Source organism: Syngnathus scovelli, chromosome 3, assembly GCF_024217435.2.
Source record: "Syngnathus scovelli strain Florida chromosome 3, RoL_Ssco_1.2, whole genome shotgun sequence".
Taxonomy (NCBI): Eukaryota; Metazoa; Chordata; class Actinopteri; order Syngnathiformes; family Syngnathidae; genus Syngnathus; species Syngnathus scovelli.
This window is the reverse complement of record NC_090849.1, coordinates 23,181,226-23,195,552: the sequence shown is the minus strand read 5'-3', so window position 1 is coordinate 23,195,552 and position 14,327 is coordinate 23,181,226. Positions and strand designations below refer to the sequence as shown.

Below are 14,327 nucleotides of genomic sequence, written 5' to 3'. Positions count from 1 at the left end.
AAATAAAATTACATTTTAACAAAAATGATATCATTTAGAACCCATTGATGGAAGATCCTTCACAATTATAAATAATATTTGGGTCACGGTTTCGTTTCATCGGAGTTAGCTTTTATAGAACGAAAAAGTAACGAATTTGGGGGAAAAATTGGTAAAAACAAAAGTGCGGCCCTTCAACTGTGCTGTGCCACTGCTTTGTTTACAGACATTGAGAAAGAAGGGCCTAAATGGCTGTGACAGCCCCGACCCCGATGCAGACGACTCGGTCGGCCACAGCCCCGAGTCCGAGGACAAATACAGGAAAATAAACGAGGACATAGATCTGATGATCAGCAGACAGAGACTGTGTGTAAGTACCTCTTGTTGAACCCCGAGTCTTCCTCACCTCTCTCTTTCCTCTCTCCCCCCACCTCACCCCACCCACCCACCCCCCGCTGTAATGTTTGTTGCTTCGTCCTCGTCTCCACGTTTCCGTCATGTCTCCTCGCCATCCGTCCCTCCCTCCTGTGTCGGTTGCGGGACCCGGCAGGCTTTGAGCAAGAAGGAGAACAAAGGTGGCGAGAGCCCGGAGCTTGAATCCACTCTCATCCTCACCCCGCGAACTGAGGAGAAATACAAACAGATTAACGAGGAGTTTGATCACATGATTAAAAGTCATAAGATTCCTGTAAGTACGGGTTTTTGACGTCACCCGGCGTCCTCGGCGAGCTAACAAAATGCTGACTGGCCGGTTGGTGTTGCGCGAGCTAACCCAGCTAACCGCCATTGTTTGCCACCAGACTAAATACACAAAGTGAGAGTGCGAGGACGACCGCAGATTACAATGTATACACAGAATGGAAAAAAAATTACAGCTCTCACTTTTTGCTTATTGAGGAGAGGTCCTCTAATTTGACATAAGTGCAGCCACAACCGGCAGCCATTTTTGCTTCATAATTGCACACTTTCTCTCGTTTAAACGGCTTCCCCACCGTGAACCTGTTCCCCACGATGCCTTGCTTTTTGATTTCACCAGGAACTGCATGCACACGAGTTTAACATTTGTCAAGACCGTGCCTCAAAATATAGCATGTCAAACTTTTTGATTGTAGTTTTGATTTTACAGACGAGTCGCTTGCCTGAAACCACGCCGTAAAAGCGGCTTTGTGTAAACGGACCCTTCCCGCCATTCACAAAGTATCATCATATTGAAATGCTTACAGTAATTCTATGTTGGATCGTTTGGACGAGAAGAGTAGTGTGTGACAAAACCTTGCATGGAAGGAAGAGAGACGCGGTTTGGGGAGCTGGGGGGGGGGGGGAGCTTTCTGGGTGAGATGCGATTGGGATCAGCGCTGGGGTGTGCGGTGTGTGTTGTGCGCAAAACAAGTGGCAGTTCAGTGTGTGGTCAGGGTTGGCTGCCAAGCTTTGGGCCTCTCTCCATTGCAGGGGACGCAGCGTAAAGGCGGGAGATGAGTGAGAGCAGGAAAGATGGCACCCGTTAAATGATGTGTGCAGTCTAATCAGATCCTCTTTAAAAACAGGGTGTCCACATTCCTTCAACCATAATTCATTTTCCTAAATGAAGGCTTTAACTATGAGAGTTTGAAGTCTAGACAACTTTATGTACGTTATAACTCACGGGTGTCAAAGTCCAGGCCCGGGGGCCAGATACGGCCCGCCACATCATTTTATGTGGCCCCCGAAGACAAATTTTCAACTTCATCTGTCAATACTAAACTTACAAATTGTCTTCACTTTAAAAAAAAAAAAAAATACAGATATTGCTTGCAATTTTTGTTACCTTTTAAAAATATTTGAACAGTTTTTACTAGTTTCCGGTTTCAAACTTAGTTATTCATCGGTTTGTCGTAATGGCCCTCCGAAGGAAACTATGATGCGGCCCGCGACAAAAATGATTTTGACACCCCTGTACAAACAACCAATGGGTGTATCTCCTCCATTAATGAGGAAAATTACAAGTAAAACAGTGATTAAAATTGACAAAAGTGGAAAAGGCAGCAAAGTATATTTTCCATACAAACCCGGCTGATTTTCCCTATATTGCTTTCAGGCACATGGCAGTAATTTAGAGCCCTATTTTCTACTTCCTAAAGCTAACATTGAGAATCCAACCACTTCCAGGGCACTCCCAAGGTTAAGCCCTTGTGCCAAGTGACACAAAAAATGTCACATGGAAAGAAAAAAAAAGGTGCTTGGGGGCTTCTAATGTTACTGATGAGGCTGCACGCTGATCTGAGTAAATACCACCAACACTTTACATTAGCGCCATGAAATGGAAAAATAAATCATCTCAGATTAAACTCAAGCCTTGCCACCTCAAAAGAAATTTTGCAAAGGTCTCAGCAGATTTGCGCAAAGATGAAAACAGAGTAGATGATCATTTGGCCTTTCAGAGCTGAGTGTGTCATGTCTTTTTTTTTTTTGATTAACTGTCATAAAATTGGACGTAGTTCCTGGCAGGGAAATGCACTGATTTGGACTAGTCGTCTCTCTCCGAATGAAGAAAGTGACTCGTTGGGATTCAAAGCCATCAGTTTAATTAAGAGCACGTTGGGTTATTGTGCCAGTTGTTTTCTCGGCAGTACTTCCCTGACGCACCCATTCGCTACTGCCTTGTGGTCTTGTCATCTGTTTTATTCAATTGCACATGGTTGTCTGATGTTAGTTTTTCCTTTCAAGCTTTTGCCCTTTCTGTTTTTCCCCCGCTTTTAATTTCCCTTGACTTTATCCCTCTTTCTGAAACAATACAGTCTTGTTGTATTTGCAACTTGTAAATGGATTCAAACCGGCCTCTCTTGTGCCTTTTTTTTTTTGTCTCAGCAGGCCATGCCCCCGTCCAACTACGACATGCCCGTTTCCATCCCAGTCAGCAACCAGAACAATCTCATCTACAGCCATCCCGGCGGCTCCCTCGGAAATCACAATCTGCTACCGCTGACGCACCATGGACTACAGAGAAACAGCATGTCGCCCGGAGTTACACACAGACCCCCCAGTGCAGGTAGGGGAGGGGGGCTCGTCTGTTTCTCTCTGGCACGCCGAGCGCAACTAAATTCACCGATTCATTGATTCACCTGCGTTTTTGCGGTCGATTCGAATCGAGCTGACTCGTTGTCTGGCCCCCGCGTGTCAGGGACATCAAGAATCAAGCCTGTTGGTTTGTTATTGTTGTCCCGAGTCCTTTTTCAGGCCCACTGGTCTGAAAAGTTCAGCCCACACCCTCACCCTGTCATTACAAGTGGATGGGAGAAACGCCAGCACAAAACTAAATATGAGCTTTGGAGCATGCAGCATCCATAGCAAACCGCACCAGTTCTGAACCTTCCCACCCCTTCCACCTCACATAGCTTAAAAATAATAATGTGTCATTTTTCTTGGACCGCGGCGTCTAGTTGCTCGGTGTGCTTGAGAGGGATTTTTTTTTTTCGGGAGCAATATGCATTTTGACGCACTGGTGTTATATGAATGAGTGAGATGTAACACGTGTCCTCCTCGTTGGCGTTTTAGGTGGCCTCATGGGTGCTGACCTCACCACTGGCGCAGGCACCAGTGCTGGTAAGAATGGCCTCTCGCTCTCACACTATTGTCTAGCAACCCGCTCACCCACTCGGTGCTGTAGAACGCGTGACTAATATTAACCCAAGCCCAAATGGAGATTTTGTCGGTGATGTTGTTGATGTTAGTGGTGGTGGAGTTCATCTGGGAATGTTTACCCAGCGCTGAGGCTGTGACACATCCTGCTGCCCCTGTTGAGTTTTGCAATAAATTCATACAAGACGAGGGAGGAGAAATGAAACGTAGTTCCTGATGAGGTGAAGAGAGGCGCTAAACCGGGCTTTGGAAGACAATCGTTTTTTGTATCCCATCTACTATAGAGATTTTTTTTTTGAATCAGGTTTGAAGAATAACACTGAGTCTAAATATCAGAAAATGAATTAGTAAAGAAAATATTTCATTAAAACTGGTCACACCTCAAATCTAAATCAAGTTGTTAAATAAGCGTTCAAATAGTTCATAAAGATAAATTAAAAAAATCAAATAATAATAATTTGAGAATAAAAAATAAATAGAATAGAGAATAAAAATAAATAAATTGAGAACCACTGATTTAGAAAAAAGAAAAGTCTCTTAAATAAAAGAATCAGTGTATCTTGAAAAAATTATGTATTTGGTGCTTAACTGACCAGATACTGTTCATAAGTTGGAGCCTGCTCAGGGGAACATTGTGGTTGTCTAAAACCAATCCATTTTAAGTTCTTTGTGTCTCCTTACAAGCAGCTTTTTTACTTCTCCACACATTAACAACTACCATATGTCTCGTAACCGAATTAATGCCGTGTTTTAGTGTCTAACCGTAGCCCAAAAACCTACAGAGATTTAAGCAAACCCCAAAACTTATGTAAGCAAATGTAATGTTTCAGCTTCTGTGTGCCAATAGGTTCGTCCCTCAGGGCATGTCAGGCCAAAGTTTATAGCAAAGAGACCTCTATTTAAAGGGTGACATTTTATAGCCTCGACATATTTTACAGTGTAAAACGGAGAGAAGGGGCGCTGGCTCAGTGGGGGCACAGCTGGGCCAGCCCTGTCTGGCCCCCGGGGCCCCGTCATCGAGGTCACTGCTTGGTTTCTCTGTCTGGTCACTCGTGGCGCACACACACACAACAGGATCATTTATTGTGGCGTACGTTGCTTCCACGGCGTGTTGCGAAGCACTGCTTCCAATGTACTCTTTGTGTCACCGGGGCCAATGAACAGAGACGCTCTGTGAGGAGTGCGGCGGCGCGTCGCTCGGCAGCGGCAAAAAACACGCCGACGTAGAGAGAGACTTGTGCGAAACTAAAAAGATTCCATTCAAAAGGGTCCTTAAATCATATCTAGAGGCAGAGTAGGGGGGGTGATGAATATCCATTGGTGCTTGTGTGCAAAGGAGAAACAGCGAGGCAACACACATGGAAGTGTTGTGTGAACTTGATCGGTCATTGTGACGTTGAGGGAGTCAGTGTGAGGTGGCTGGACCGCAATTATTCAGAAATACATTTTAACAGGGCCTCTGCGGCTCACAAGTTTGGATCAAAAATTGTACAAATAGCTGTCAGGTGTTTTTTTCAGTGTCAAGAAAAAAGAGGCGTGTGTGTGTGTGTGTTTCCATAGATGTCATGCTTCCATTGTGTGTCTAAAGAGACAAAATGACAGCAAGTTCTCACATGGGACTACTATTACCTGGGGTCCCCCTGTCGTGTGGCAGCATTGTTGGAAAAAAAAATGTTGTGCCTAAATCCCACACACGTTTGTTAATTCCATTGTTCTAATTGTTTCATGGTCTTTTTAAAAAACACAACGAGGTCCTTCAGATTTAATAGTGAAGTGGAATTTCCCAAAAAATTGCATTTTTTTAACTTTTTTCTTTTAGACTGACGGATGATTAAAATACAATTTGCATTTTTTGCTAAATAAAAGGAACCCATTCACTCAATGATGTTGGAAGACGGTACGTGGATCTCCAGCCTGGACTACCAAACTAAATACGTTGCATTAGTAGCCAGGCATGACGTCAGAATCTCATAATGTGCTATTTCCACTCCAGTGCCACGAGGACAGGTTGCTGAAAGGCTGAGTCATCATGCATCCTCTTCTGAAAGGTTGTGAAGGAACATGACTGCTTTTATCTACAGCACATGTTCCAGTTTTAAACGTCTGCAAAGGTTGAGACAAAAAAAATAAAATACAAGGCGAGGGATCGAAACAAGGTCTCATTATGGAGTCGTAATCTTTTTTCATTTTCAGGGAAATCAGTACAGCAAATGGGTTAAACTTTGAGTAAACTTCTAGAACGAATTTTGATATAATCAGTCTATATGTGAACGCAACCATCTAATTGCCTCTCGACTTGGCTGCGTCTTCTAACTTCCTCTCCAAGCGGTCGGTTGCAGCAAGTGGACTCACTTTGAGTCGGAGCATCTGCCCCAAAAATCAGAGGGGAGGGGGGGGGATCAAACGAGCAAATGAAAAGACTTGACTCCCAGTTCCCCCATTTTATTTGCTTAATGACTTGATTCGACTCGTGAAGTGCTTTAAGGAGCGCCGTGTGCCGCTGGTGATCATGGAGCGCTAATAATTGACTGGACCGCAGCCATCTCCACGCGATGGCACGGCGCAGATGTCTGATTGAAGCCTTACCATCACGAAGTTCTGACCAAACACCGTATTAACGTCACCCCCCCTCAGCATCTCTGCCCGAAACACCGAGAGTTATTTACCAAAGTGTGCGTGTGTATGCGTGATGTCAATGCGTGTTTTAGGAGTGTGTGAGGTGGCATTCATCTATCTCCACATGCAGCCACTCGAGCTCACAAAGGGCCAGCCATGAGAATAAGAGAGCGGGGAAAAACTGAAGAGGCAGCTGCCACTTTGCTAATGTGAGGATTGAGATAGAGCCAAGAGGGAGGCTCATCCAAAACACACACGTGCATCCATATGCAAAGATTGAGTTTTACTTTCAAAGACGCTGCTCGCTATATTACGGCCCGCCATTCGCATTGGAAAAGTATCTGAACAGAATGACATCACACGTGAAGCACCCACACACGAGCCCAACACACACTTTATCATTCTTTCCCCCGTCACCACTCGCGGCGGTTTACTCGTCAAACTGTTCAAACTGTGCTTTTTGAGACTTTTTTTTCATTTCCAAACAACAAAAACCTCGCTCTCAAATTAAACAAAGATCAGCAAAGGGAAATTGCCCAGGAAGACATCTGCGACTCATTTTCCCCCCGGAGTATATGATTAGGAAATTCATTTATGTCTAACGTATAATTCCTGCCTGTCTTTCAAGTGGGAAAGTCCACACTGCGCCCTGTGTTCTAGCCCTTGAGAGAAGGGAAGGGGGGTGGGGGACCAGCTTGTGGCATTGGGTTAGAAACAAAGAATATGTTGCTTGCAGGAATGCTCCCCTCCAATTTTTTTGTCTTTATAATACTGCGAGGTTTTCACCGCATGGTTTTTCAAGCGTGTGCTGCACTTGTGTTCTCGAGCCGGTGGCAGCCCCAAGGGAGGGTCTTTGTGCCGAGCGACCGCACGTGTTTAGTTCTGATGGCCAAATGATGGGCCCCATCCCACTGTGGTCTTGCTACCCGTAATTTGATGTTTTTACATGATTCACTGGCTGTTGCCGGGCACATGTAGACTTAACCGAGTGTGACAGAGTTGGAGGGGAAGGTCGGCTTTTTTGTACAGCCGCCAAGTAAATGATACGACCGCTCGAGGGTCTTCTGTCAGAAAGTAACGACTTGAAAGAACCGCAAGGTGAAAATGGAATATTGTGGATCCTGATTATTTTACGCAGCAGGATTTGCAAAAGTTTGAAGAATGATTTTGCAAGAATAGGAGAACACAAACAATCCACGTGTGCCTATCGGAATGTTTCTAACGGTGCCATCTTTGCTTTGCCAGGAAACGGATATGGAAATCACCGCAACTCTCCCGGTCTGCTGGTCTCTCAGGCCGGCATGAACAAGAACATGCAGGCAAAGTCACCCCCGCCCATGAATTTAGGCATGAACAACCGCAAACCCGACCTCCGTGTTCTCATCCCGCATGGCGCCAAGAACAACATGCCCTCCATTGTGAGTAAACTCTTATCTATTTCATTTTTCTTCAGGCTTGTCCATTTTTTAAAATAGCTGTATCGGACCTATTTGTTTCCTGACCGAGTCTAATTTATGTGGTTCTCAATTTTACCACCTTGAAATTGCAAAGATCTCCAAGCATTATAAATAGTAGGACTAATTGTTTATCAAAAACAAAGGTTTTATTGCGGAAAAGTATTCATCAAAATTCCAATGTTGTTGCAGTTTGTACGTGTTTAAAACGTGGGAAAAGAAAAATTCAAATATTGATTCAAATCACTCAATTCAAATGCATTGCAAACCAAAAAATTTGTAAAAATACTTCTTAAAGATTATTTTACTCCTATTGAAATGCTTTCATAATCATTTCATAAAAAGTAGGGAGTAAAATAATAAATTTTTCATTTTGACTTCAACAGTGTCTTTTAATTTACTGTGTTTGTCTACTTTGACCTTTTCCCCTTTGCCATTATCGAGGTTATTTTAGGTAGCGTAGTGATCTGAGTAGCCGCTTCTTCTTTAGACCCGCAACTAGTCGTCACTTTCTATTCACTCACATTCTCTAATTTGAATTTATCACCCTCCCCATCTTTAATGCCCTCAGTCTGATGACGTCGATCTCCTCCTGGTAAGTCGGACTGCTCTAATCCCAGCAGCCTCCCTCTAGTGAACCAATATTGCAAAAACTGGCTTTTCATGTGCGCCCACTTTTTTGCTGCCACCACTAAAATTGTTGGAGTCTGTTATTTCTGACTCCTTTTTCCATCTCTGTCGCTGTCTGCGCTGAAGGTTGCAAAATGGGCTGTTTTTGTTTTATTAGGACACATAGTGCCCCCTAGCGTTGTATGTCTGTAACAGCACGTTGACCTGACATCTAGTTCTCATAAGTTTGACTTTTAGTTTCTGCCTTTCCCATTTCTCTGTGCATTTGACACACACACACATACGCACACAATTCACAGTATTTATTACTGTGATTTGTGTTCCGATTTCTTTTTTTATTGCATCTTTGGCCAACAAATGCTCACCTTCGCCACGGCAAAAGCATGTCCACTCCCTTTACCATCGCTACCCTACGTTGCCTTGGAGACAGATGGTGTTACTATAGCGACGGTGGGCCCTCACTAAGGGTAAATGACAGGGTTGGCTGAGTTCAGTGCGTGTCAGGCAATTGCTTCCCTGCGCAAGTTGGCATCGCATTCATTTTGCCAGCATCTGTTAAGTGAGAGGAAGGAAATGAAAAAGACGAGAAGAACTTGGTTGCTTTGATTAGGCTGTGCTGTCCGTTAAATGTTCTCAAGGCTCTTTTGGTTTTTTTCTCCTCCCCTCATCTCTTTTATTTGTCTTTTATCTTGTCGCAGAACCAGAGAATAAACAACTCCCAGTCTGCTCAGTCATTGGCCACCCCAGTTGTGTCAGTAGCAACTCCAACTCTGCCAGGACAAGGCATGGGTGGTTACCCGTCGGCCATCTCCACTTCTTATGGTACAGGTATGTGCCGTTAGTTAACACTGTAACGGGTCAAGTTTTAAATTAGAACTCTGTGCTCAATATAATATATAAAAAAGATGTTGAATAAAGATGTCTCTGACAGTCTTTGCAAATAATTGCTTTAAATAATTTGTTTTGGGGAGTTAGTTTGTCATCACAGCTCTGGCAAAAAACAATGAGGCGAAATTAATCCTGGTGTCCAATAAATCTGGCCTTGGATTATCCATCATTTTGGAAATGTTGTTCAACATTTGAACAGAAGAGGGTGCTGTTGTCACACAAATGAACAGAGCTTCTTTTAGGGATGGTGCCACGTTGTTCAACCCACTTACACACTCCTTGCAACTTGCACAAATTCCTGATACCACTTTTTTTTTTTTTTTTTTCTTATGCAGAGTATTCCCTGAATAGTGCAGACTTGTCTTCGTTGTCCGGCTTTAACAGCGGCAGTTCCCTGCACTTGGGTTCAATGAGCGGCTGGCAACAGCAACACCTTCAGAACATGCAACATTCGGCCCTCGGACAACTCGGGTGAGTGGGTGGGGTGCAATGCATGGATCATCACACAAGAATGATGGCACAACCAAGTAGCCAAAGAGCGTACAGTGGCACCTCGACTTGACCATTTTTGGGGGGTTCGATATAGCATATGGCCAACGTTTGTATTATACTGCCCCCTGTTGTCCATGACATCAGAAAGCACTGTTTAATTCTTATCATTCTATTTAATTATATCATTATTAATTTATTTGTAGAAAGTTAAATATTTTAGAGTGTTGTTTTTCCTACGATTGGGGGCATTTCCACTCATTTTCACGTGAGATGATACGTTTTGTTGCATGGACAAACGTCGAGGCACCACTGTAGTCACCGTTTTCTCCAGTCTTCACAGCACAAATACGACACCTCTTGAAAATAGTCAAATGCATGTTTGTGTGCTCCGTATCTCTGTAACACCTTTCCTTTCCTCTTCCTTCCAACAGAAATTGCTCTAGCTCTCACTTATGTCAGGGTTCAAATCTCTCCCTGCCCTCTACTCAAAGCCTGCACATCAAGTCCGAACCTGTTTCTCCTCCTAGAGATCGCACCAGCAGCACACCGGGGGGCTACGGTGGTGGCGGTGGGGTAGTACCCCCCCAGAACCCCACTTCCCGCCAGGACTCGGGACGCTCCCCGGTCGATAGCCTGAGCAGTTGTAGCAGCTCCCACGAAGGCAGCGACCGCGACGAGCACAGGAACGAGTTCCATTCTCCTCTGGGACTGGCCCGGCCCACCCTGGACGAGCGCGAGAGCCCCTCCATCAAGCGGGTGCGCCTGTCCGAGGGCTGGGCCACATGATAGCTCTGCCCTCTCCCCAACTTAACCCCCCCCCTAAACAACAACAGCCCCCTTGTCAATACCACCATCATCTAACAGCCCCTCTAAAAAGTCTACAATTTTTTTTTTTTTTTTTAGTTTTGTTTGTATTTTTGCTGAGTGCGTGTGTGTGCTATACGTATGACATCACATAAACCGGCGGGCTCTTGTAGATGTCATTCGGGGATAGGGGAGGGGCGGGGTCTTCTATTTCTAGTTGGGGAACTATGCATAACTTGCTTTGCGTTTGGATACAAGCAATCACAAATGCATATATCTTCACACCTGTGTACATATATGCATATCGCCAACAATAGTCAGGTACTCTGTTTCCATACAAGTTCACCGCAGAGAATCATCAGTGACTAGAAAAGACAAAAAAAAAAAAGAAAATGAACATACACGCCGTGTGTACAGTTTCATCGCTATGTACCGTCTCCCTCGCAAAAACAAGTGTGTGTTAACATTAGATGATGTCATGTTGCAGGTTCAACGTATTTATGTAAATAGAGGTCAAAGGTAGTGGGGGGGGGGGGGGTCAAGAGGTTGCCGGACATTTCAAGATTTATTTACTCGCTAAAGAAAAAGCTAATATGCAACATTTGAAGGACTGTACAGGTAATCGGACCCCTATACGTTTGGAAGTTTTGGTGTGTAAAAAAAAATTGGGGTGAGGGAGGGGTGGGGTGAGGAGCACCCTCTGATCCAAGAGTTAGGTGTAATCGAGAAGCCTCTGGATCTAGTATTAACTATCAGTATTATTAAAGGAGGAAAAAGAAAACAAAGAAAAAAACAATTGTACGATACACTTGCTTATATTTTCTTATGAAAGGAATACAATGCAAAGCATTTTGTGGCTTTTTGTAGTTTCTATAAGCCAGAATGTGTTTTTGATAGCTTTGCTAATAAGAGAAGGATAGTGGAGGCGGGGGGAGGGGGGGTTAGTGCATGGGCTTTGGAGCCCAAAGCCATGAAACAGACTGAGATCCAATGCTTTGCTGAACTGTTTTATCTTTGTAGAGGTTTGTTATTAAACGTGTATTTCTAATTATATATAATAATGGTAATATTAAGAATCTTTAAAAAAAAAAATCTGTGAAATTAACATGCTTGTGTATAGCTTTCTAATATATAAATATATATAATAATTTTTTTGTTGTTGTTTTCTTAGTGGAGTTTCAATGTGCAGTCGCACATGTTTGGTTTGTTTTCCTTTGAGCCCTGAGCAGAGCTGGTAAAGAAATCACACAATCACGATCTGACCCCAACACGCATTTGTCGTCTCACGTCTCATCCTTAAGCTTAATTAACTTATTGAACATAACCTTGTTGTCCCTCCTTCAGCTCGACACAACTTGAGCTTGTCATATCCAAGCCGTACAATTTTCCTTGTTAGCAATTTAACTAATGCAATTTTGCAAATGGATGGTGAGGAATAACTCCCAAATCATTTGCATTGCTAATTTGATTCCGTATGTCCTCCGGTAGAATTATTTTCCAATCAAACATCATTTGCTCGACAGGAAAATGTGATCACCAGTCGCTAATTTCTGATCGATAGCTCTTTTGATGACCCAAACTAGCCACTTATCTCTGCCTCTGAGTCATGTATCTGCTGTCATTTAAGTGTTATGATATTTCAATGTGCATATTTCATGCAGGTTCACTTTGTTGTTACTGTATAGTCTGTGCATTCAAACGGGGGCAGAGCCTCTATAGCAGTGTTCTTCTCACTTTTTTTTTTTTTTAAATTCAGTACAAAAAGGCTGAGAGGGAAAAATAAAAGATGTTTGAGGCGAGCGAGTGGAGAAACCAAAGCCAGTGGCATTTGTGTGTTGTAAACTTCTTATTTACACATTTATGTTTTTATTTTGCAAGCATTGAAAGATGACAATAAAAAAAATATTCAAATGCACAATTTCTTTCACACTTTAACTCCACTCAAGTCCAGGTTGACTTTGTGTCGATGCCAACATTTGCTCCCCCCTCCCTACTTGTGCATCGATTTTGTGCGCGCGCGCGCGTGCTTAGAAGCGAAAAGTCACGTGACCGTAATTCGCATCTATTATATTCACTCCTAGCTTGAGCGATTGGCAACATGTCCTGGTGATCAATTACAGTTCAAATTTAACCAAAGACATGACATTATATTTTCTTGCTGTTATTGTTGCATTTTTTTTTTCATCTGTTGATCAGTTGCTGTGTTTAAGTTGAGATTAAAAATTAAAAGTCATGTTGGTACCTCCAAATGACCCAAGCAGTACCTCCGCTGATGTATTGTGCGGTCACTTTGCAGTGCAAATGGGAGAGCATCCATCCACCTGTACAGCCATGTGTAATAGCAAACCATGCCTCTTTGTTACTCCACATTGTGTGGTTTATTTAAATCTTGAGGGGGGAAAAAAAAAAGCGGGATCTGTTTCTGTTCAATGCTTAAATCCGTCGGTCTGTAGTGTGAAATGTAGCTTGTGTTAACCCAGAGACTGGGGCAGCTTCGGAGAAGTTTGGTGCAGAATTTGAGCGGCATAAGCTGGCCTTTGTCGCCACTTGACTCATGGTGATGGTGTTCAATGAAAAGTGTGTGGAACTGGACTGGACTGAGCTGCCTGTGGTGGGGCTGGAATACACAAGTCTCCTCGACTAGAGAGGAGTTGAACTGTTTGTACTTTGCAGAGATTTCAGTAAACTTACTGGCTTTCTTAGTTATCCTCATCGTGACTTGGTGTGACTTCATTGTGTTGGACTCGTTTCTGCATGCGGGCTTTTTTGTTTCAGTGCGGATTCAAAAGAGCCCTTCCCCGTGGAAGTGGTGCAGAGAGATGTTGCGCAACACTCAAATGGCGATAAAAAGCAGGACTACTAATAGCGATATCTCTTAATTACAGGGAGGGCTTATTTAAATTTATTTTAATTCATTTTTGAAAGCAAATAATAATAATAATAAACCCTACTATTCGGCAAATACACAGTACTACTTTTTAAACCATTAATAGGCCTGTAGTGGTCCCAACAATTTGAAGGCCCCTTCTCTTTTCTCGTGTTTCATTTATAGTCAGATAAATCGAAATTAATTGTTTGAATTCTTTGCAGCTTGACATCGTATGACTTTTCATTGATTTATTATTTTACAGGTTTTGTTTCAGTCCTCCCTTACGTCACCTTTGTTAAATTCGTTTCATCATTGACAAAAACGCATGTGTATCTAAATAATGTATTGAAGAAGCTCCTGTCGGTAATAATATAATTAATCTAAATGTGCTTGTAAAACGAATATTATAGCCCAGTAACATTTCTATATAGTGTGAACTCGCGAGCGTTCATATTTATTGATGAATAAACACATAAAAATATCCATTGTGTTTTTAAGATATCCAAACAAGAAAAAAATTGTATTTTAGCACTGCATATTTAAATAATGAGAACAACACTGGTGCTATATGAACGAATACATCCTGCTGTATTAACTTTGAAAACACGTTGGAAATAAATATCAGCACCATACCAAGGATAGGCTAATATAAATGTGTTGCAAATAAAAAATATCATTCCGAGTACATAATAAACAGGATGGATGGAAATTTAAATGCTCAATTGGACCAAATGTCATATACGTACCTGTAATCAGTGTGGCGCTATACACTTTTTGTAATTCCGTTTTCTTTGCACTGTATGCACATCAAATTGAAACAAATGCACCTTTTTATTTGATATAAAAGAGATTAAGCAGAAATTAAAACAAACATAACGTCAACATCTGCATTTAAACATAATCAACTTGGTCAATTCGTATAAAATACATCAAGTCACGTCTCACATTTTGAAACTACAAAAATATAAAAGTATAAGAAA

General features: G+C 42.6%; 1 protein-coding gene across 18 annotated transcripts in view; it reads left to right on the top strand.

Moving 5' to 3' along the window:
- mef2cb (myocyte enhancer factor 2cb) overlaps positions 1-13,190 on the top strand; it is a 56,592-nt gene extending 43,402 nt beyond the window's left edge. For 2 of the 18 annotated variants that reach the window (XM_049764123.2, XM_049764122.2), the window contains 9 exons: positions 206-349; positions 530-667; positions 2,824-3,004; positions 3,511-3,558; positions 7,456-7,628; positions 8,236-8,259; positions 8,993-9,122; positions 9,518-9,653; positions 10,106-13,190. In XM_049764123.2, the coding sequence (XP_049620080.1) occupies positions 206-349; positions 530-667; positions 2,824-3,004; positions 3,511-3,558; positions 7,456-7,628; positions 8,236-8,259; positions 8,993-9,122; positions 9,518-9,653; positions 10,106-10,460 (1,329 nt within the window). In that variant the 3' untranslated portion in view covers positions 10,461-13,190. The remainder of the gene's footprint in view (positions 1-205; positions 350-529; positions 668-2,823; positions 3,005-3,510; positions 3,559-7,455; positions 7,629-8,235; positions 8,260-8,992; positions 9,123-9,517; positions 9,654-10,105) is intronic. The other 16 variants (XM_049764128.2, XM_049764124.2, XM_049764138.1 and 13 more) reach the window with 16 other exon arrangements.
- Positions 13,191-14,327: the final 1,137 nt, after the last annotated feature.